Genomic DNA, 24,466 nt, shown 5'->3' with positions numbered 1-24,466 from the left:
GCCTGCCTCAGTTGTTTCTGTTCCAAATTGAACGGTCGTATTTCTTTTAGTTGCTTGCTGCTGGAAAGCTCTTTTGTACCTTATGTCATCTTTGTTGTCCTTTACTTTTTCAATTTCTCGAGGAGGGAGGAACGGGTGGAACTGCTCACAGTATTCACTGTGGATTCATTAAAAAAAAAATCAGGGTGTTTTGGTTTATATTGCTTCCAGAAATAATGCCGATTTATTTTGCCTTTTCCTAACCTTTACAGTTATGTCTTCAGAAGTTATAGAAGAACAATAACTCGGACCTAAATAATGAATGGTCAACTTGGAGCCCATTTCCTTATATATGTATTAAGGACTGGTTTTTTTGTATTTTCCCCAGTGTGAACTGTTCTCATTTGTCTACAGTGAATTTAGTCTGCTGGTTTTAACACCTACTCCCTCAGTGAAATGGTTCTGCAATTTTTTGTTCAATTCCCTTATTCCTTTATTACTTCGAGTAACTTAGTGTGACTGGAATATACAGTGGCCTTAAGAATTTGCTGTCTCAGAACCCTTACTAATAGGTTATACTTTGCCAGCCCCAGCATAGGTGCCTGTGGTGTTCATTTGGCGGTCCATGACTGCTGATTCATAACCTTTCTCTTCTATCTTTAAACAATTTACTGATATGACAACTTCTTCTCTTGGCAGCATAGCATCTTTAATGTTTTTTGGCAAGGGAATGTGCCAGATGCCTTTTAGAATTTCAAGCATGCTGTAGTAGATCTCCTTACTCACATCAGTTTTTAGAACAACTCTAAAATGTTTATCAAACATCACTTTCCTTTGCAAAAGCAAGGATTTTCCTTAGTATGTTTATGGAGTTGTTTCCATGGCTTTAGAACAATTTCTAGCAGTTGGCAATGTACAGAAAAATGTAATTAGTCTGTAGTTCCCTGGATCCCTCTGGTATCTTAACTTAAAAAACAAGTGATCCTTCCACCCACAAAACTCCCAAAAGCTTGCTGCACTTCTGTCAGCTTCCAGTCATTTGGTAATGAGGCGTTTTTTACCCAGAAGTTTCATGCTGCAGTTACTTGATTTCCTTTAGAATTTGGGAGTGGTAACCCCCAGCCCCAGCCATTTGTTACTCTGTAACCTCTTCTGATGGTTTGCTCTGAGGGTTAAAACCTTCAGCAAGTTGCCTGTAGAGGTTCTCAAGTTTCTGCATGGTACCAAAAACTGATGCAGGGTTTTGTTCAGAGTTTGGCAAGTTTTTTTCTCTGTGGTCTTGCCTTCCCTGGACACTGCTTTTTATTTTGATCATCTGCTTGGCTTACTCAGGCACAGTAGCTGTTCCTAACTGGTATTCAGTTTGTATGCACTTCTGCATATTGCTCCTCTGCACTCTGACCTGTCTGTAGAGTTTACATTCAGTGGCAGATTCCGTTTGACGGCTAAAGCTAGGCTGCTGTTTTTAAAAAGGTTGGCTTTTAAATTCTGGTAGCTTTTAACCCATGCCAGCTTCCTCCCCACAAAAAATTTTAATTTGGCATGCGTATTTAAAGTCATCATAGCAAAGTTCAGTGCATACAGTCTTAGTGTTGTCTTCAAGCATTGCATCGTCATTTTTTTGACTTGTCTTTTTGGTTTCATTTTAGCATATTTCCTTATTTTATGTTGCTTCTTTTTTATGGAAGTCTGCAGTAGTGGACTGTTGTCTTTATTAATAACTTGGTCAATATTCTTGCAGAAATAAAAATTACCATCACAAAACCAGCCTTTGAAAATAGCATTTTGACTCAGGTCTTGCATGCTTCCAGGGACCGCAGCCAGAATTGGGTTTCCCTGATTGGCTGCATGAAAAAAAAAATATTTAAAAAGTGATGTTGGCCTCTTCAGTGTGACATTTACCCAACCTGCTGGTAATTGCCTTCTTTCATTACAGTGACATTACTGGCCTTAGAGTCCTTGGATGTCACAGCTACTGCCATCATCTTAATTGTGTGGGCAATAATATTGTCTACCAGCAGAGTTCACCTTATTAGGCCTAGAAATTCAATCCATATTTGATTTGATGAGTTAATATATTGATACTTAGTTTGATTAGTTTCTTAGATATGTTATGTCGACAGCTTGCTTATTTGTCTTGCTTCCATCATATTTCTGGTTTGCTTGTTATGTCCCTGCCCTTGATTAGAAACAGATGTTTGGATTTTACATCCTGTGATGCTAGCATTTATGCCGAGCTATATATAAATGTTTTGGGGGTTTTTGCATGTGGGTGTTCTGAGTAGGACTGTGTGATTGACTGTCTTATCATGATTTCTCAATTGAATTTTGAAAACTTCAGCCCCCTCTTCTATTAGACATACAAAGTTTCTGTGATTCTGTTCATAGTGGAAGCAAGAGCATGTGCTCTTATTCATCTGCTGTTTCTTCACCTGCTATATTGCTTAAAAGTCTCCTATAATCTTTTGTTAAGTACCAACATCTTCCTACTTATTTTTGGTTTAGAATTAACTATTTTACAAATTCCCACCACTCCATGTTTGTGCAGTTCCTAAAGAAGCTATACTCTTCTACCTGCAACTGTTTTTTCAGGCACGCGTTGAAACTTGGCCTCATCATCTAGCCTTGGGAGCTCTTGAAAGAAGGCTGCTATCCAGGTCTGGTCTTTAACCTAATCTACATTTTATTCCAGATCTTTTCTCCTGCCCTGCCCCGTGTCACTGGTACATCCATGGCCTTTCACCGCCTCCCCAGAACAACTTATAAAAAGGCTATCAAGGCATGTGTTGAGGGTGGCTGCTTTTGCAGCTGGTGTGTAATTCAGCATGCAGGTCTCTTGAACAGCAACCCCCTTTCTGACTCACCCAAAATTATTGTGCTTTTTTTTTTTTTTAACTCAGCTGGATTCCTGCTTCAGAGAGAACCTCGCTAACAGAGGATGGTGTATTGCAGTATTCCCTCACTTATGTGGCCTGCCTTGTCACTGCCAAGTTAGGAAACCTAAAACAGTTCTGTTGTTGACTTTACATTTGATTTAGTTTAAACTTTGTAGGTAGTGTGATTTGCATGTTCTGGGCTTTAGTTAATCTCTGGAGCAAGATTAGAAAGTTAATTTTTTTGTATTTCTTCTCTGCATTTTTCTAGTGTTTGGGAAGATGATGGGCTACTCTTGTTCTTCTTTTCTCCTAGATAAGTCATTGGAGCCTTACTTCTGCTTATCTTGTAAGAAATGTGTTTGTAACTTAGAACTTGCTGTAGTGAACTCGCTGTGTTAGTCTTTTCCAACTTTTGAGGCATATATTGCAATTGATTATCACCAGTAGAAGTTTCTAGTGGGACACACAAAATGTTGGTGAGGTGGTTTGGGGTTGGTTTTTTTTTTTGAGTATTGCAGCCGTAAGTAGGGGCTGTTGCAAGGAACAGCTTTTCCAGACTTTCTTTTATGTTAACAAAAGTATGTAAGTGTGCTGAGTTAGTGTGTGCAGACTGTGGTACCATGTGATATCCCATGAAGAGATTTCACTTTGGCCTCCTGAGGGCAGTCTATCCTAAGGCATTATTATAATGGCACTGATTTGGTTAGTAGATCTGTACGGTTTTAGGGAAAGTGGAATTGCCTGTGTAGATACAAAGTTGATAGCTGGCATTGCTTATACCAGTTTTGTAATATCCAAATTGATATATCCTGAGCTATTTGGGGATGTAAGGCATGATTTTTAAAGATGGAAAGGATTTCAATATTGAGTTCAGTGAAATTTGGATAGAAAATAGGTATCTAAATCCCAGCCTTCAAAATCTCTTTGTTACATTATTATCTACAGTTAAAACACACATTGTAATATTTATCTATTGCTGTTAGACAAATTTTCCTCCTTTGGTGTGTTGCACGGGATAAGAGGTTGTATTGCATGGAACTGAAATGTGAATTGCCTGTTGCAATTATGTGACTTTTTTTGGTGGTTTGGTTGGGGGTTTTTGCTGTTGTTTGTAGCACAGTGTAGTTTGTTTAAGTAAAGCTAATGAAAGACGAACTTTTTAAGACCAGATACACCTTCTTAATTTGGGTAATCAGTCAGTGTTTGAAAAGATGGTGCAGATGTAGCAGTGGAGAGAAGTCTTTAAAGAGCACTGGCTGTGCTGATTGCCTGAAGAAGTGAGAATTCTGCTGCAGCCCCAGATTACACTTTGTTTTCACCCACACATCATGTTCAATTTCAGACCGTGTGCTAGAGGCTCATTTTGCTGTAGATAGGTCTACTGAGGTAGTAACAAATATTACCTGTGCCTTGCCAGATGTCAGCATGACTGTGAGCACAACTGTTCTAGTATTTTATGCTTTTATTTTTTCTATTAATAGCTCATACCTCTTAGGATCTGGTCTGGGATACTTTTTGTTCATTTCATATACCAAAATACAACATTGAAACCTACAATTGTGTTTTTTTTCACTCGTGCAATACATCAGATCCAATTCTACTAATTTTTTTCTCCTTTTTTCCTTTATGTACTCCACCATTATAGTCACTCATTCTGAAGTAAAAATGCATCTTTCTGTCATTGTTTTTAAAACTAAAATTGCTTTGGCTACTTGGAGTTTGGGTATGATGACGTCAAACATGTGACAACATATAAGGAAAACCCACCTTCCTTGGTGTCATTACGTCAGATGTCACTGAGCTGACATCTCATTTGTCTGAGCAAATGGAGCTGCATGAACGTTACCATTTCTCGGACTGCTGGCTGACACTGCTGAGGTGGCCCTGCGCGCCTAGCATGTTGATGGGTTTGAAATTGCCGCGTTATTTTGAGCCATGTGTTTAGGAATAACTGCAAGCTGATTGTATGGTACTGCTGAAGCACATTAGGGAAGCAGTTCGATGTTTCGTGAATTCTGCTTTGCAGATCTCCCAGCTCAGTACCTCTAATGCTAAAGGCACTAAAAGTACATGTTGCATCATTAAGTTGGAGGCCAGTATTGTAAACACATCTCCACCCATACGTTGATAGACCTGTTAAAAGCTCCAAGTCACAGAGTTTTACTTCCTGTTGCTGTTGGTCTGACCTTTTGTCCTGTTTTCTTCAGGTAGTTGGTAGATTTCTACCGAAAACTTCCTGCAACCAATGTGAAAAAAAACAATATAGTCACTGCCTGTGTTTTGCATAGATACCATTTAGTGTGCATGGCATGATTTTTTGGTGGTGAGACTGGTCTGCCAGCAGTAGACTGGAACTGCATCTCTGCAGGTTTCTTGTAGCTGTTTTTGTTGGAAGGCACATAAAATGGAGAGCATCTGTAGTTTTATAGTTCATCATGATTTTCAGGACACCAGCCTGGAGGTCATGCTAACCTTTCTGCTATGCAGTGAAGCTGTATTCAGTCCTTCTGTAAATATTAGGTTAGCGAGGTTAATTTATTACACAGTTTTACAAAGCTGTTTATTACGTTTTATGTAAGATCTTTGTTTCTAGCATTATTTGTCTTCCAATGATGCTTATCATGTGCCTGTATCTCTTGGTGATTAACTAAAGTGGTGTCTTTCCTTTTGGGGGAGAAACAAGTGTACTAGGTGATTGATCTGTGGGGTGAGTTGTGTTCATAAGAAATTATTTACTCAGCCATATTCAGCTGAAGCTGTCCATGAAAAGCTACTTGCATCGCCAAAGTAATAATCTTAGTTTTTCCTCTAAAGGGGAGAGCTCATCTGAGCTCCCCTTACTGTATTGTCCTTGTGATTAGGAGCTCTATTTGTGCCATGCTAACTGCTGATTAATGCTCTGCTATGTCAGCTTCCCCTGACTTCCACACTGAGCTCCACCACGCTCACTGGGAATTCCCTTCTGAATTCTGACCTGGCATCTGCCAGCAGCAACCAGGACAAATCTGACCTCTGAAGCGAGGGCAATGGAGGCGCACCGGTCATCACCAGGGGTTTTGTCCCCACTGGAGGTGTGGTGTTCTTTTTGCTTCCCCTTAGGCTGCACGCTGGCTTGCCCTGGGCAAAGACAGATGTCTTAGTCCTTGGAATTAGTGATCGGAAAAACCGTGACACACTATGTCCAGTTTTAGGATGTATAGGCTGACCTGAAATTCTATTTTTTTGGAATGCAGTTACTAGCAGTGGCTCTGGCTTTCCTTACAACCGTTTTTATATGTTGCAGGAAAACACTAATAATCACAAAGGAAAACTTTGTCCTGCTTTACGAAGTTGGTAATGTAATGGATTTGCTTCTTAGAAAAAAGCTTAAAAATAATTTTAAAATTACCTCATTCTTCTATTGAGATTTTTAACTGTGTTATGCTTTTCATATACAGGACTTTGAAGGGTATAGCTAACAGAGCCTATTTTAGATTTTGAAATCTGCATTCTGTAATTACACTTTTTTTCCTAGTGGAAAGTGGATCTGGAACTATACAGACCAAAATTCTTGAAAGCTGCTGCTGTTCCATACCTGAAATTACATCATTGACGTACAGTTCAAGATCTTTGGATTTACTGAGAGTTGTGCTGATAGAAGAATTACATTTGACTTTAGGTTTTCAGTTACTGTACATTATTAAACATGAATTAGTAAATGATCGGGGACTGGACAGCTGAAGTTAATACAGAATTTAAGAAAGGTAAAACTTTTATTGTAGATTAACAGTGTATTACGAAACTGTTCAGTGAATCTGATTCTGAAGTATTGTAGGGGGAAGCCAGTTAATACGTTAATACGAAACAATTGTGCATTATACTGTAGAGCCGTGTGGTAAAACAGGTTTCCTTTCAGCCAGGCCCTTTCCTGCAGCTGACTCCAGCAGCTGCTCAGACAAACGCTGCAGGTAAAAGCCATCTCCAAAACCCACTAGTTCTTAATCTGCAGTAGAGAGGAGGTGTGTTGCTTGTTGAATGGGAAGCTTTAGCTTACAAGGTATTTTCAACACCTTTTGCAGTAGCTGGGAAAGGCCCTGTCCTTGGCTGTATGGTTTTGTACCCTCAGTTCTTTGCAGTAATACTCTGTGATGTCTGGGCCAAGAGTTGGCCAAAGAAGTTTGACAATATGTTTAGTTGGGTGTTTAACAGAACAGTTTCAGGCCAAAAAACCCCCCAAAAACCAAACAAAAAACCAACACACCCTCCCCACCCCCACCCCCCCCACCCCCCAAAACAAAAAAAATCCCAACCCACTGGAAAAAACCCCAACCAACTAATCCATTCAGTGCGATGAGAACTGTGGAGCGCCTGCTGTACATGATGTAATCATTCTGAATAGTGGCCATGTGCTGTTATTTTTTTCGCCTTTCTTGTTCTGCAGCTGTTTGTTTCTGGACCACTTCAGCTACTACAGAACTAGAAAGTGACAGTGGCAGCAAGGCTTGGCCCTCCCCCAGGGCCTACCTGTTGCACTGCAGTTGGTCTATAAAGCCAAAAATTTCTCCTTCCATGTGTTGCTGGACTGAAGTTCATTTGTCTTGCTCCTTTGTATAGCTGCTGAAATCATTGCTGTACAGGCATGGCTGCTTGTAGGCTGGCTTTTTTGCTCAAAGCATGAGTCAAGCATTATGTTCCAAACACTGACATTTTTATTAAGAGGCTCTGTGCCATATAAGATTATGTATTAAGCTCTTGTGTAAACAATGCAGATTGTGGCATAATTCTGAATTAGAGTTGCAAGCTTTAAGAGACATTAAAGAAAGCTGTGTGCTGTCTGGAGTAGACTTTAAAGTTCTTGGGGCAGGAGCTGCATTTTCAGCTGTCTGATATGGCTGTTGTGTGCACGGTTCTGTTCAAACAGAAAAACTGTGCAGGGGAGGGCTTTTTCTTTTGGCTGGTTCAGGAGAAGGAGCTAAACAACGTCAGCAAATTCTGCCCCTTCTATGTACAGCTAAATTATGACATAGTGAATCAGGTGTGGTGTCAGCGTGCACAATCGGAGCAGGCATTTCCGGTCCATGCATTAATCCGTCTGTATGACACAGTATGGATTTGGCAGCTGATCCCCCTCAGCATCATGATGTGATGGATAATATGGTCTCATGAAGGACTTAAATCCATTTGGGCTGCTTGCAGAGATAAGGATGGCATTGGCCGTATGTGGGGAATCTCAAGGCATTTATTAGCATACTACATGAGTGAATTAAAATAGTCTTTGAAAGTGCTGATATAGAAAGACGCTATGATATATAAGCTAGGGTTCCAAATTGGCCTAGAGTTTGGTTTTGATCCCCAACCCCCAGCTGGCTGCAACGGAAAAAAAAAAATTGTGTATGTTAACTAATTGTCGCTGTGGTCGTGATGTTGCAGGACAAAGGCATTGTGCGCTAAGGTGCACACTGCCAGCTGAGTGGTGCGTGTGGCATTTTGCACCTCGCAGCTGGTGCTGTTGGCAGAGGTTTCTGCCATCATCCTGAATATAGCTGCATCGAGCCAGCGATTGCTTTGAGCACACTTGGATTGATCAGCTTCCTCAATAATTTGAAGTCTTCCCATAGCTAAACCTGAAGGCTTGCAAAAAGTTAGGACTTCTTTTTTAGTCCTGTAAAATGATAGTACACGCACAGGTCATACTGTCTCTCTTTGGAGTTTGTGGAGGGAGATTCAACTTCTGAAAGTGACGTCGATGCTTCCAAGACACTCAGATTTTTGGCTTGAAAAGTATGTCGTTTTCTTGTGCCACGCTTCTATCTCTGAATTTGTAAACCCAAACAGTCCCAGTAACTAAGTAACAGCACAGCTGAATGTTTTCATAAAAACAACGTTGCTGCTTAGAGATGTGATTTAGTACTTTAGTGTCTGTCTGTACATATATACAGGGGCAAAAAGTGATGATGACCTCATCTTAAACCAGCTCACAAGCGCAGTCTCAGTTTTTTAGTCTCTAAGCCAAAGACAAATTTACTGTAAGCAGACAGAGCTCCATTGACTGCAGTTGCAGGGTGACCATTAATGTCGGTACTCACTTAATTGCTGAGATAATTCCGTTTGTAGTGATCAGCGCTTGAAATATAAACCTAAAAGAAAAAATTTATTATCATGCCTCTTTCCTGGTATCTCTGCACAGAAAGGAAAGGCAGAGAAGCTAGTTAATAGTCAGGGTTTTACAAGTAAATCTTACCATTTTATTTTCTGAATTTTGATATTGCCATGTTAGAAGACTCTTCTTAAACTAATTCAACAGTGCTTGGACTGTGCCCTTTACTTGGAATCAGTTGTAAGTGATGTTGTATTGCAATTACTAGATGCACAAAGTAGACCTGCATAATTTCTAACCTATGGAAAAAAAGCATCTGCAGGTACTTTTATTTGGCAAAAGTTTCTCAGAACTTATGGGTCATGTTCCTCCATTTTGTTTAAAAGAAATTCTGGGTCACAAGCAGAATAGTCTGATAAATTTTGGTCAGTTTTAGATGCTGCATATAGCCCTCACTTCATCTGCATTCATCATATTTAAAATTTCTAAATCTTATGCTTGCATGCTTCTACTGAAACAGTTAATAGTCTTTACCAGAAGGGAAGCTTTCTACTTGTGTAATATTTATTGATGTTAAACCCACATTATATCAGCACAACAATCCAAAGTAATGATAATACATTTTTTTTTTATAAATACAAATGAAAGGTGGCAAAATAATGCTAGTGAAGCTAAATAAAAAAAGTAAATTAGCATGTCACAGTCGAGAAAAATTTGGCAAATGATATGACATACTTTTTCTAGAATAGAATCAGATTATTCCCAGATGACAGACTACGACGTTAATCTAGATTAACGATCCCCATAACCGGTCATATCCTGCACCAGAATAGTACTACCTTATGTGCTAAAGTTTATTAGTCACTAAAAAACAAAACAAACTTTGTGTACTTACAAAGCAATACATGTATAGCAGTAATGCAATATATGGTGTACACAATTACAAAATTAAAAAAAAAAAACAACCCTAAGTACAGGACTTCTGAATAACTGAACTGAGATAAAAGATTTCAACACTTTTATTATAAATAATGAAAGATACCATATATGTGCTTCATATAAGGAATACAGTGTTTTCCTTTCATAGCAAAGTATCATAGCTCGTACCATCAAATGCTCATTTTTCTTGTCAGGCCTAGTAATTCTCCCATCCGTCCCTCCTTCCCCTTCATCTGAAATTCATTGGATTCTAATTTAAAACTACCTAGGCTGGTCTGACTTAGGTGGGGCTCCAGTTTGATGTGGATTGCTTTGCACTCTGAAAGTAGCCTTCAGGCTTTTCATCTACAGCAGACAGGCTCTACCCATTAAAGGAGCTGTCGTTGGCCTGCAGTCAGGAGAAGGAAAAATAAAACCTACCAGAGACACATGCTAGCTTAAGAAGGGGGGGAAGGTGCAAATTTGATGTTATTTTTGTCCATCCTCATCTTCTACTTTCTCAGATCTGCAAGCTTATCACCTGTGGCGTATACTTGTCACTTAATTCGTATTGCAGTCTCAACCCATTTTTCACTTACTGTACATTCCTAAAATCCTCACAGACACAACACAAGCTTTAAACAGTCGAACGTCCCATACATACGCTCCCTAGATTTCAGCTCACCTTGGAATTTCAGATTCTTGAAGGGGAGTATTACGAGGTTATGGGCTGGTTCAGGAAATCCACAGAGAGTTTCAACCTCTTGCCCTGTCCCCCTCCCACCCCTTGCAGGAACCTCCTGCAGTGGTTCATACTGTTGGCATTTTTTCCCCATCTAGTAACTAATATTTACAGTCTGGAGTAGACTGTTACTATGGCAGCTCTTTTTCTTCGTTATCTTGAAGAGGTTAAGTTACTTATGCTTAAACTGTCTTTGCTGTATGTTTGTTTTTAAGAAAGCCTCCTCCTAGATGACAAAAAGGAAAAATACAAAAGAATTGAAAGTTAGGGTGTTGGCATTGCTTTATAGAAGTGTCCGTACTAACAGCATTTAAGGCAAGGTATTTTTTCCCATTGTAGAATAGAAAGCGGTTTGCAGAGATACAGCATTTGCTTACGTTTCTCTTCCTCGTCCCTTCCTGTTTTATCCTTACACTATTGCACTTGTTCATTGTAGCTATCAGAATGCATTGCCGTTTTAGAACTACAGATAACCATACATTCTAATTTTCTTTGTGATCTAATGTCCTCAAATGAAACATCTCGCACCATTAGGATTGTGTAGCATCTACTCACTGCTTATGAAGGCGTGTAGTGATAAATAGTGTTCTCTTCTGAGAAATCCGTCTCTCTCATGTATTTCGGCCTTTATGAAAGGGGTTATTCATAAGAGCTGAAGCAACTTAGGTATAAGGAACTGGTGAATGTGATTTGTTGTGCAACATGTACATTTCTATTAATTACCTACCTAGTCTTCTAATTTGGCATAATGAATAAGGAATATATGGTTATTGTGTTGGTTGTTTATCTTTTGTACTTGAAGGTGTCTGCCTTTGCATAAAGTGACATAGGAGTATCATTGGTCAAGGCAATGGCTTTCAGTGTTTCTGCTTTGAAAGAAAATGACGGAAGCAGCCGCTGGATCTACAGATCGTCACTCTCTACCAAGCCAGACTGCATTGTCAGGTGGACTGGATTTGCTTCGGGCTGGAAAGCTGCTTTGATGTCTAGTCCTTGGTCACAAAGCGCAGCGTATCGGCTGGCCGAGGGCCGCACCTTCTTTGGCTTGGTTGTCTGAGGTGGTTGTTGCCACTGAGCTGTGCAGATTAAAAAGCGAAGAAAAAAGGTTAGCCTTCTTGAGCTCTGCAACAAAGCATACCAGGTGCACAATCAACCCTTTGTAAAGGAGGTGCTAATTTCTCAGTGGCAGAAAGCCACGATATCAAAGGTAAGTTTTTTTAATTTCTTTGTGTTTTGGGGTTTTTTTTTCTCTCAGCATCTAGTTTCACTTTCAAATGCAGTAAGTAAAAACAGTTGTCTCTCTGTGTGTCACACTGCCTTTTTGGCATAGCTTTGTACCTTCCCTTGTGCCACTGAGAAGGGTAGCAACGAGGGGTTTGCTTCTGTGCACTAATATTACAGTGACAGGCCTGTTCTAGGGTGGGTTGTTGTTGTACATAGAAGGAACTCAGCTGGCTGCCATTGCTGCCCCTTGTCTGCTGAAGAACGCTGAGCCACATCTAATTCACAAGTCCCGCTACCCCCACCACCCCAGCACCTATCCTTTATCATCCCAGCCTCTCCCCTTCCCCCCTCCCTGCCCCCCTTAATTCTTGTTACGAGAAGCCTGGTAAGAGACTTTGGTTTAAGAAAACATTCACTATGGAAGGGGCTGCTTTGGACCAGACTGATTATTAAGCAGAAAGCCATAAAAACACCTACTGTTCTTGTGATAGCTGTCACGGGTGTATTATAGACTAATGTACAAAAGAATATGAAAGGTTAGGGAAGTGCTAGCAGAGCAATAGTAATAATGATCCACAAAAATAACGTAATCATGCCGTTATCTGTTGTTAATTAGCTATAATTTAATATACTGAGCAAAAACAGAAAGCATGCATGCTTGTTTTGCTTTAGGTATCTGAAAGATGGTGAAATGTACTTTGACAGAGCATTTGTTGTCTTGATGTGGATCGTTATTATTGAGGACATACTATAAACAAAAGAAAGAGAGACCAGTGTAAACCATTCTGTGAACAAACTGAAACTTGTAGAACGGTCGCTTTTGGGGGGAATTAATGTGATGATGAAAATTGAAGTCACTTACTATAAACATCCAACCTGGCAGTGCAGGACACAATCCCAGCCTCATTCTTGGCTGAAACGGTGTACCAGCCAGCGTCCTCCTTTGTGGCTCCCTGAATAAGCAGGCAGATGTAGCCGTAGTTATCCTGGTGCATGCTAAATGAAAGAAAAGTAGAAAGTTACTATTGAAATTGCAAAACAGCATAGGCTAGTTTTAAATGTAAGCAGAGCCAACCCTAGTTACAGACTACTTATAGTCCACTTCTAATTAATATGGAACTTCCTCTGAAATTAGCAGGTAGAAAATAAAACCTTGAGTATGCGTGATGATCCTGTTTAATATCCTGTACTGAAAACTAAGAAGCAAAAATGCATAAAGTAACTTCTTTTTCACAATCACAGGTTAAGGCATCTGGAATTTGAGTTTAAGTAGTGGGGGCACCAGAACTTACCCAGACTTTTTGGGGAAAGGATAAAAAACCCCAAACCTTCCGGAAAAAAGTACTTAAATACTCTTAGTTATTTAGAAGGACAGCAATAATTCATTACAGCGTCATATCAGTAACGAGTCCCTTTTCTTGCAATATATCATGCATTTGCTTTTAAACATTTGTACAAAATGTTATCAAATATTGAAGACAAGTTTATAGTATATAGAATATTAAAAATATTGAATCTTAGTTGCTGAACTACACAGCATATCTATGAATCAAGGTTTCTGCTGAGAAGCAGATGGCTTTACTCAGGAGCCTAGCTTTTCACCAGTAAATTTCTCTAAGTCTTAGTTCTTCAAGACAAGAACTACTTCTCCACATGCTTAAAGTGCAAAGATAGTTGTTTAAGTCCAGGGCTGGAAGGCAGAGCTAACATTTTAATTCTGGCTCAGCCACCAGGCTGGCTCCAGGTTTGAGTAAATGTCATCTGTTACTACAATAACTAGTTAATATTCATGAGCTGCTGCTCACACAAAGCATTCTGAAGACCTTCTAGGTTTTCCTTTGTGTTACAGGATAAATTGTCACTGCAGTTATATACGGGGAGATTATTCTAAGTCAGTCTAACCTCACTCGGTCAGTGTTGTATGTGAGTGACTCGTTCTCTTTCTTCCAAAATATCTGAGGAGACGGCTCCCCTGAGATTCGGCACTCCAGTCGCACGGGGAACCCCTCAGTCACACCTGTGTTTTGTAGCTTCTCTATAAACACAGGTGCTTTGTGTACTTCCTTAGCTGTGAAAATAAAGATTGCAGTCATGTTAACACTGGTCTATGAAAATATAGCCTTTCTCTCAGCAACGTGCTGAAAACCAATAGTGAAAAACCTAAGTGGCAGGAAACTTAAGCGTTGTCTTTGTTAATCACAAAGTCCAGCCCTGGTTCATCTGAAGAAAACATCAGTCCCATCAGTATTTTAATAGGCAAGAAGTGAGCACTAATAGAGCTGGAGTGGTGTGTGTCCCCCTCCGCCTCCCTGAAAGAATTGATATGTGGAGCACAAAGACTCCATAAACTGGCCGCACAATGCCTGTTAAGCAGTGTTCCTTAATAATAGGGTGGGCTTTTAATTATAGAAGGAACTGCTCTACCGGGAGGCTGGAATGGCACTGGTCTAATACGCTGTGAAAGGCACAAGCCATGCCATCCTCGCTACCCAATGGTAAGGCTGGGGCTGCACAAATCGCCATTAAAAACCCTGTTCCAGTGAACAGTCTGGTGTGTGGCCCCAATGTGGCAACCGCCCTCTTTTCTTAACCGTGTACACGGAGGTTACTTATGCCACAACATAACGCAAATGTGTCACCTACAACTAACTACCATAGTTGTGTTTCTGCCAGGTTCCCTTCCCATACCCCCACCCCTTAACCACCCTGCCTGATGGCACTTCAGGCTTCCTTTTCCATGGTACCCTTACAGTGCTCTGTGTGGAAGCTTAGCGTGACAGTGTTACCTGCAACAATGAGCTCCAGGCTGAATGTATTTTCGCCAGCTCGATTGCTGGCAATACACGTGTAGATTCCAGCATCTCTGGCTGTGACGGGCTCTATGATCAAGGAGTGCACACCATTCTCACGCACCAGCATTTTGTGAGAACTATCAGGGCGAATTGGTCTTCCATTAAGTTGCCAGCTTAAATCTGGAGTCGGCAATCCACTAACCTTAAGTGTAAACAGAATAGAGGGAAACGGTCTTAGCCGTATGAAACACCAGAGGAGTCCTGACTTGTTACTTCAGAGAAGTTCGGTTGTGTTTGCTACTGCAGGTGCACTACAAGGTTTGAAGATCTAATTCTGTCCTGAGTTACACACTGACTCAGTTGTAGTCATTTACTTACTTTCTGGCCAACTCCCTGGATTCCACGTCTTATGGGCGTGACTGAAGAAAGATCAGTGTTTAGATATGCTAGAACCTAAATAGTAATACGTTGCAAAAGAAAAGGCAGGGTGACACCTTTTGTCTTTTTAGATTGTTCGCTCTTCACGTGGAACAAGAAGATACTCCTTTCTGGATTAACTTTTTGTGGAAAACTTGCAGCCAAAAAGATGCTTAGCTGACTAATTGCTGGACTCCAAGTTCCATTCCGCTGAGGTGTAGTGACAGCACCGCCTGTGCTATTAATGCTTGGTGTGTGTGGCCCAGTCTTGCGCTTTGGGAAGCCGTGCTGTGGGTACTACTTGAAAGCAAATATCTTCTCCCAAATATGTCAGCGTAAAGTAAACAGAAGTCATCAAAGCCTTAATCAATTCTGTTAGGCAAAGTCATAAATCAAGATTATATTGTTTGAAACTTTAATGGGGGATCGAAACTCAAGTAGTGAAAGGACTTAAAATGGAGAAGTGCGCTGTCTTTCTAGTGTGGTGCTGCTTCCCTCCGCACCCTGGCACAGCTGAATTCTAGCTGCCAGCTTGCTCTGAGCTGTAACCTTCGCCTGAAGCACTTTGATTGGAGGGGAGGCAAACATTTATTGTCAGCTTGCTCATAAGCGATGAGATTGATTAACCTAGTGGCAGTCGCTGAAACTGCCAATAGGTAAACCACCTTTAAAGAGAAACTACCTTGGGTCCTGAGCCAGCTAAGGTTACAGAGAGGCTGCCACTGGCCGGCGCACGATACTTACCTTGCAGTCCATTCTGCAGAGTTTTCCTTCTTGAACAGTCAGGTCTCCAGGAGCCTGCAGAAAATGAGGCCGGAAGAATCGTTCCTGAATTGGTTCATTTTCATCACCACTGTCCCTTGATCGAGATCGTGGTCTTAAAATAATATGAAATAAAGGTAAATTATTTTTTTTCCCTGATAAATCAGAAGAACCAAAATCACTTATAAGACTGCTTTGAATTTTAAATCAGTTCTTTGACCTATACCATAATCACTCCATATTTACACACACACAAACACACGTATTTGGCTCAGACTGAGTTAATGATGACACTGTACTTGTGAATTACTTTTGTTTAATTCATGTTGTGGCAAAATACGATCTAGAAAACAATCTTGCCACAGAATAATTGCTTGTATTTTTACCTGGTAGTATTTTTCTTTAGAGTTAGTCTTTAAATCACTGAAGTACAAATAAAGTCAGTCAGTGGGCCTTAGCACGTAGCTTCAGTTCCCCATTTCTGGTGTCCTGGGTGTTTAATCCCTTCACCCTTGCTGATTACAGCAGAAAGCACCTGTCCTGTTGGTCAACTGTGTTTACCTTTCAGAAAATAACAGCAGCTAAAAGCTGACCCATCTCAGCTGAGAAGAGACTTTGCACGAGACTTATTTTTATTTTGTTCTGTACCACTGCAGGCCACACAGAAAATTCTGTGGCTTGAAGTGCTGTGGGTATTTATTCCTCATTTAACAGGTTTTCTGTTTGAGATGTTCTTGAGCGTTTTCAAAGCCATCAAACTGTGGTGTCAAAACAACGAGAATGGCATTTGTAAGCAATAGGAAGAAAAACTTTGGTCATTAAATTGTTCTTCAAAAAGGGACCCTAAAGTTTAACAAAAAGTAAAAAGAAGGAAAAATAACTCCTGTCCCCAGAAACCGTATCAATTGCCATAAGCTTCCACGGTATCATCTGATCTATTTTCAGCATTCGCTGTTCTTGCCTGTTAATTTAATCTATAGAATCTTTTTCTTTGCTTAACTGGATTTTTTTCCAGTTGAAATTAGCATGATTCCGTTCATGTGATTTAGTAATGAAATAAATTTGTAATGGAAACAAAATTTTAGGTCAGTTTTTGTCCTTTCCTGATCAGCTCTGATGGATTCTGTTCTGGAGCCAGCTGCTGCCTACGGTACCATCCTGCTGCAGCGAAGGGGAGCTATTCAAATATCCTCCCAGGTAACTCTTATCAATGATACCTCACAGGGAAATTCTCTTTTCTGAATTCCAGTTTCTGTTAACTTTGTCAGTGTTCTGGCCGGTGTCTGCAGCATACATGCTGCCGTAGACATGGCTCTACTGCTTTTTCCACTGCCCAGGGGCGTTTCTTTAGGTTAAAATAATTCGTAACAACAACAAAACAGCTTAGACTCCCCACAGTTACATGTGGAAAAGAAGATGCTGTGCTACGGTATGAGAGAGAAACCCTCTTGCTGCATGCTGTGTGCCACTGAGGTTAAGCCTAATTAGACTTGCTTGAATTTGGTTTATTTTGCCCTCTGTTGTTGCCCTTCTCTCTGTTATTGCGCTGTTTGAATTCTGACCAGTCATCACTTCTGCCACCATATAAATCTGTCATGAACAGATAAATTTTGACTTTTTAATGATCATCACAGCCTTCCCACAGCTATAACTAAAGCAAATGTGTGTTGGGGGGGGGGGAATCCAACAGGCTGACATCTTTGCGCACACTAAAAGCTTAGGTAATTCTTCAGGTGCCTCAGTCCAGGTCTTAAGCACCCAGGATTTTTGCCACTTGAATATACCTAAAGCTACTGGATTACAGCTCATAAGCAACACTCAGCTCCAGCTGGTGAGTTCCTAACCATTTCTGCAGACAAACCTGCCTCATGCGCATGCAGCTGGGATGGAAAATGGGCGGTAACAAAGAAAGCCTGTACTTGGAGCTTTTGGTAGTGAGTTCTGCAAGACCAACAGAGATGATGGTATCCGGTCAAGTGAGCACAACACAATGCATGCAACCCTTCAGAGCACTTATGTGCACCCCGGTCAGATGCATGGAAAGACAGTGCTCACCAAAACTGGGGCGAAAAATTCAGCGAAATGAAATGCAAAAAGATAAGGAGTTTGTGACTGAAGATGGCTTTTTTTTTTTTAAGTTTTCACGATTCAAGAGCATACTGTTTTCAAATTACTCATTTGAAAGGAAACCTAAATCAGCATTCTGTTTAGTCTGGAGTCAGAAATAAATAATGCATTTCTTTTTACCTCTTTGTAAATTTACTTCTAAAATTGCAGACTACTTTTAAGCTTTCACCTTGAGAGGTGAAACCAGGGTTATTCTAATTCTAAAACATTTTGTGGTTTTAAAGAAATGATGAAACAAGTAGAGCCACGTACTTCAGATGTCCAGGAAAGACAAACTGCCATAGACTGGAATACCCTTGGATTAGTTGTGGGTTCTTTAGAGTTGTGATGTGGGCATCAAATTGCGAAGATCAGTTTCAGCAGTGCTGACATCCTGCACTAAATGTGTCCGGGGGAGACTCCATGGGTTGGAGTGGCGTAACGCACGAGGAATTTCAGCAAGCAAGAAGCTGGGGAAGACTTTATGACTCACCTTGTAATAATGATCACTAATTTGGGATAAAGGAGATTAAGTTCAAATTAATCCTCTCACTGAGAGCAGGGGCGATAGGAATATTTATTTTTTAAAGCTTCCTCAAATCTTATGCATTTTAAGATCATTTATTTGGGGCTCTGGCTGCAGTGCACTGCAAGACAGCCTAGGTGCTACAGTGTCGAGTGCTGTGTCGTCTAAGGGATTGTGCCCAAGCTCTGTACACATCAAGACACTTCAAGACGTTCCCCCCGCCCCCTGCAAAGTGATGCTAAAAAGGTAATGTTTGCAAGCTAAGCAAATGTCAGAAAAATGAAATAACTACAGAGAGTGTTTTAAAATGTCTGTGATTTAGTGAGGATGACAAAAAAACAGAGCTCTGCCAGAACACATTCTGTAAGAGGATAAAAATACTTCAGGAAAAGCCTGTCAACAGTGTAACAAGTCATAAAGTTCATTAAGCTAATAATTACACTCATTAAAAAAAGAGGGGGGGGGGGGGGGGAAAAAAGGCTTTTGTTGCTCTCAAGCAGAAAGCTTCCAGAAATAATATTGTAATGCCACAGGAGGATTACTTATCAGAAGTATATGGCAGTATACGCAGCACATACGATGGTATAGGGGGAGCACGGTATCACCATACGGTGCATTAGACAAGCCAACAGTGGGAGCCTGCCTTAGGGGGCTTTGACACACTCAAATTTCATCCGTCTTGGGGACAACGGGGTGCTGGGCGCAGTGGGAAATGTCACTAAACAGAAATAGCATTGTGCTGAATGCTCGGCAGAGCCAGGCCTGCCCTAAGTAAACACAGCGGAATGAGCCCTTCACATACGGTCGTTTTACAGGAACAAAGAATCCCCAATAATTGCCCTAATTTTAATTAAACTGCTATATGGAAATCTCATATTTGGAATTCATGACTATTGGACACCCAACTGAAACAATAGTGGCTGCCCGAGTACTTGTCTCAATTAGAAAATAAAATACCAGCTGCCGGCGGCCTCAGACTTTGTTTGAGTTTGGAGAGACTGAAAGATGAGCCTCCCTGTGGGTAACCAAGGGTTCTTTCTGCCCGTTGCAGAAAGAGGCGCCTGCCTTTTGGCCTTCAGAACGAGGCAGAAGTGGCAGCTGCTCGCTGTGCTCCTGCCCGCATCCACCTTCCTTTCTCCCGTCCTTGTTTAAAGACGCTTCCCCTTTCTCACCCTGTGCGCGCTAAGTCAGCTGAAGCCTGGCGCTGCATGGCAGCTTTTCCCTGCAGGGATTAACAGAGACTTTTCATTTCTACCTTTTCATTTCATTTGCAGGTGTCACGTGCCTTATTTGCTGTACGCCCCACAGACCCAGCTTTTTTGGGCTGTTGTCACGCTGCAGCGACAGAGCGCAGGATACTCCCTTCCGTAAGCAGCCTGAGCCTGGGGTTTCACTGGCCTAAAGGTGAGGTGTTCGAGGGGGAGGTGGTAGGATGCCTCATGAGACACTGGGAAATGCTTTCAGGACTGCAGGAAGCCCAGTTTGTTCTGCGCAGGAATAAAACTGACAAGATCTTTTAAACACCCAACCTCACTTCCCAGTACTTTCTAGTTATCAGAGGGGGGGAAAGCAAGCCTGTTTGTGTGCAGCAGGGCTACAGTCCATCCTGCTACCTCTACTAATTGTTACAGGAAGCATTTCTTTATTGCACACTATGTAATTACATCTATCCTGTGTATTATGGTTGGACCGTATGGAGATTCTGTGGCCAGTGTGCCCCTTAAGCAAAACACATGCCTCATCGCAGCAGGAGCTGTGATGCGGGAGCCCTTGTACTCCTGTGAGAGCAGTTCTGGTTGGGCAACTAAAACGAATATTTTTGTATTATCTACAGCTGCCTAAGCAGTGCTCAATAGCCTCAGAAATGCTTTGGGTAATGGAAAAAAAGTATTTGAAAGGAAAATTCCCTTATATGGTCCAAAAACATAAAGCAAACCTTCCTATGTGAATAATTGTAAACTCAAAGATAAGTTTAATACTTTATTTCTGACTCATAATTCCTTATAAGAACCTGAAGTGAAATCACTGAAATACTAAAATATTTCTAATGTAAATCTAATAAATGTCTTTGGTGGCAGTTATTTCTGCTGCTTCTTTAAATGGCTACTTATTAAAATCTGCAGAAAGTACAGGTTCCTGGCAGGACCCTGGTCAGGTGAGACGTTTTAAAAAAAGAGAAGTGACAGGGTCCTTCCCAACAGCTGACAGGGTAACGTAAGCCAGGGAGTAATTAGTGAACGGCACAAAGAAAGGCGGAGGAGACAGGCAAAATTAAAGATCCTCAAACGTCGCGTCATTTCAGAGGCGTACGCAAGCTTTGCAGACCTCTGTAGACAGCAGAGGTTACATTTTTTTTCCCCCAATGCCATAACTTACCTTCTTACTTCACATTCTTTGCCTTACCATCATAATTTTACAAAACATATTATTAAAAGAGGGAGATTAAAAAAAAAAAGCATCAGGTACCTTCTCATATGAGGCTGACCAGAAGGCGACCAAGGACTGCGGCCTCTCTGATTTACAGCTTGAACCATCAGCCTGCCCGTGCAACTTACTCTGCCCTGTTGTGATGAAGGAGAGGAGAAGCATTAAAAGACTTAAAAGCATGGAACATGAATAAATGTTCAACCTGCTCGCTTCTCTTCTGCCCACCTGTTACAGAGCCCGTAACACAAGCTCTTTTTCACAAAGCCATTGAAAAACATTTGCCAAGATACCTTCTGATGCTAAACTATTGAACCAGCTTCCAGTCTAACGCAGAACAGGCTGGAGTTACTGGCACCATAACACAGTAAAGGGTTATTGGTTAAAGGGTTCTGCCTGGAAGTTTTTCTTTTAAAAAAAAGGTTATTAGTGCCACTGGCAATTAAGTCCTTGAAACAGTGTATTGACTAAGTCATCGATGTGGGTGGGAGGTTTCTCTGTGTGGACAGAAAGACGAGCCAACTAGTCAAGATCCTGAAAACGGCACTTGGTAAGCGTTGGCCTCCAAAGCGGATCGATGCCCTTCACCTGGCGGGGCCACAGCTCTGACACCCCCACGAATGTAACAACCAAAAGAATCGCTGGAGTACCTGACGGGTCCCCTCGGCAGGGTGAGCCTGGTTTGGGGTAGGCATCGCACCGAAGCGCAGCGCTGCGCTGGTGGCCGTTGGAGACTGTTCAGTCGTCCTGGGTTATTGTCAGTGAATGAGAAAGAAAACCTGGGCACTGTCATATTTGGTTCTCTTTTTTATTTTACTTTGTTTCCCAGAAGACAGCGTGTCCACCACAATCTCTAGAGGTAACAAATGTGGGCGGGGGCTGCCTGCAGCTAGAACTGCTGCTGTCCAGGGGGCTGCAGAATTCACCAGGTGAGGGGGAGAAGCATCTGGTGGCACTAATAAATATGTACAACAGATACAAATAGAAAAGCTGTGTATAAAAATAATACTGTGGTAAAAGTTTATATACTTCTCTATAACAATGTAATAATTTTACTAGCTTTCCAAAATGAGTTTTAAATAGCTCTTTGATAAATGGATAGCTGGTGCACATCTGCCTCTCGGCCCCCTGGAGTGGGCGCAGTAAGGCGATGCCCACGCCAGCTTTGCAGCGTATTGCGGGTCGACGCTATGAGTCCTGCATGCTCAAGTCTGTCCACATAAAAGCGCCAAATATTTTTGCCGCAGTAATTCGGGGGGATGCAAGCAGCTCTTCACTAACAACCATCCAAAGCCCACTGAAAAACAATTTCACTGGGGTCCCAAGCAGCCTCCAAGTACAGCAGCCGCTGCCTTACTGCCAGGCTGTTAGAAACGAAGTTGCTGTGTCCCGCCTTTATTCCCATGACTCATTTAGTCCACAAGAAAAATACTTGCGTTAAAATAAGCCCTTGCCTGTGACCTGCAGCGATTTCTTAAGCAAAAGCTTTTTTTTTTCCCCCTGTTACAAGATCATGAGAGACATCTGGAACAAATACAGTTCTATTTTAGGCACCACTGCATATTATTCTTTTTCTGGCAGGTGATGCATTCACACATTTTGAGATAATTTCTGCGTATCTCAGTACAGGAAGGCATCACAAATGAAAGCACAAAGGACAGTACAGAATTTGGATAGGGAAGAACAAGCAGGAAGCCAAAGATTCGGAAAAGTCATGGGATGAAAGGGAAGGAAGCGATGAGTGGACGTAATTGATGAGAAAGTGGCCTAGAAAATAAGGGAAGTCCAGCCTGAGGACTGCAGGTGCATCGTGCAGAGAAGAGAGTGGGATGAAAGGAAAGAAGGTGAAAATAAGAACTCAACTCGAGCCCACTCAGCTCATGGGAGAAGCTCGGTTTAGGGACGTAACCTTTAACTAAAGGCCTAAAACAGGCAAGGTTCTGTGTTTGCCCAGGCCTGGGGTCCATTTGCTCTCGACTGAGTTCTGTGGCAAGTGTTACTGCAGACCCCAGAGGTGCATTAGAACCTTGACTCCGGGTCGCTGCGCTTCACCTCGCAGGCAGTGCTGCCTGACACCGTCACACCACGGATGCCTTCCGAGGCATGTCAACAAGTCACTTCACATTAGTGTCATGTTAGTCCAGATCCTGAAGTGGCATGAACTGGCAGAGCTTCAATGAGCTGAACCCTTTGCGTTAATAAAATCCATTTCCGTCAACTAAGAATATGCCTTTTTGTTTTGTAGCTCGGTGGTTCCACTAGCAATGACCAAAACATGGCAACAGCCTAGCAAATACCTACCAGCCCATCAGAAGCCCGATGCGGCTCCCTTATATTTACATGTTTTGCTTTTCTTGAGGAAAGCTTGCCAAATTTGCCTAAGTTTGTGATAGCTGGGAGATGCGGACAACTTTCCATTACAATTGGGGTGGCTATGCCAAAATTATTTCCACTCAGGATGACTTAAAAGAATTGGAATCCAGATCTTTGAGTGTGAAAGGCAAGTACATTAACTCACAGCCCTTCTTTGCCTCCATTGTGCTGTGAAACACACAGTAAAAGCAAGCAAGTAGTGGAAGAGATGAGTGGGTTTGCTTGGGAATTAACTGTGAAGAAAGAACAGAATGGGCTTGGTGCAACAGCCAGATGTTTTGTTTAGGGGAGCCAGAAGAAGATGCTTCTGGTCCTTCTCCAAAGAGGGAGGGGAAAAAAAGCACAGATGCAGTATTACCATTCAACAAAACTGCTTTTTCAATCCCCAAACTAGGAACAATACAAACCCAGCTCATTTTAGTGCAGCTAAAAATCCACTGACAAAGTAGTGTCATCAGTGACCAGAGCTGATAACCTAGGTCACCGTTGTGTCATTGAACGGGAGCGTTACCAGAATAACAAATGCCAAAAGCAAGCCCTAAATATCTGGGGCGCGAGTGCAGTGCCCAGACACAGAGGCAGCTTATTCACCAGGTGCTCTAAGGTGCTGGATCACGCAGTAATGCCACCTCGGGCAACCCGGTACTGCGTTAACACAACACTTACAGGAAGACAAACAGGATTTACTTCCTACCTTGAGCATGTATGTATTTATTCATCATTTTTAAACCTGCTGTGAATTTCTGCAGTTTAAATGGTGCCAAGTGTTGTAACCCAATGGCCATCTATGTGTCAAAGCTCCCAGCTTGCAGAAGTCCTTTCGCCTTCTGCTATTTCTTTGTTATTTCTTTATTTCTGTTATTTGTATATGTAGAAATAATGGTTAAACCACCTAGACTTAAGCACTGCAGTGTGTAGAATCTAGCCTAAAACTGCTGTTTGTGTGTCGCCGGCATGCACAGTCCAGCCCAGGCACTCACAAGCACGCTGCAGTGCGAGCAGGACTGACAAAGAGCGAGGCAAAAATGGCAGTGTCGCGCTAAGTAACCTAGCAACATTCATAACAGAGCACAACACTCCTGTTTAGATTAAACTCTGTCTCAGTGATACAGTTTGTGATTTTACAGTGTGATTCTGCTTGCAGGCCTCGTCTTGGCAAGATATTTGGTGCTACAGAAGAAAATAATTCATTATATCCCACAAGTTATGTTACTGCTGCCTTGGTTTCTCACGTGCAAATCTTTCCCCTCA

The 24,466-nt window shown here is 41.6% G+C and overlaps 1 protein-coding gene across 5 annotated transcripts in view; it reads right to left on the bottom strand.

Annotated features, from left to right (window-relative positions):
* Nucleotides 1-9,472: 9,472 nt before the first annotated feature.
* PALLD (palladin, cytoskeletal associated protein) overlaps nucleotides 9,473-24,466 on the bottom strand; it is a 209,522-nt gene continuing 194,528 nt past the window's right edge. For all 5 annotated transcript variants that reach the window (XM_075091120.1, XM_075091121.1, XM_075091122.1 and 2 more), the window contains 6 exons: nucleotides 20,885-20,979; nucleotides 15,769-15,901; nucleotides 14,602-14,809; nucleotides 13,718-13,883; nucleotides 12,678-12,811; nucleotides 9,473-11,667 (listed from right to left, as the gene is read on the bottom strand). In XM_075091120.1, coding sequence (XP_074947221.1) covers nucleotides 11,495-11,667; nucleotides 12,678-12,811; nucleotides 13,718-13,883; nucleotides 14,602-14,809; nucleotides 15,769-15,901; nucleotides 20,885-20,979 — 909 coding nt within the window. In that variant the 3' untranslated portion in view covers nucleotides 9,473-11,494. The remainder of the gene's footprint in view (nucleotides 11,668-12,677; nucleotides 12,812-13,717; nucleotides 13,884-14,601; nucleotides 14,810-15,768; nucleotides 15,902-20,884; nucleotides 20,980-24,466) is intronic.

The sequence above is a fragment of the Phalacrocorax aristotelis genome, chromosome 4 (genome assembly GCF_949628215.1).
Source record: "Phalacrocorax aristotelis chromosome 4, bGulAri2.1, whole genome shotgun sequence".
Classification (NCBI taxonomy): domain Eukaryota; kingdom Metazoa; phylum Chordata; class Aves; order Suliformes; family Phalacrocoracidae; genus Phalacrocorax; species Phalacrocorax aristotelis.
The sequence above is the reverse complement of the archived record's forward strand: the minus strand, read 5'-3'. Positions and strand labels throughout refer to the sequence as shown.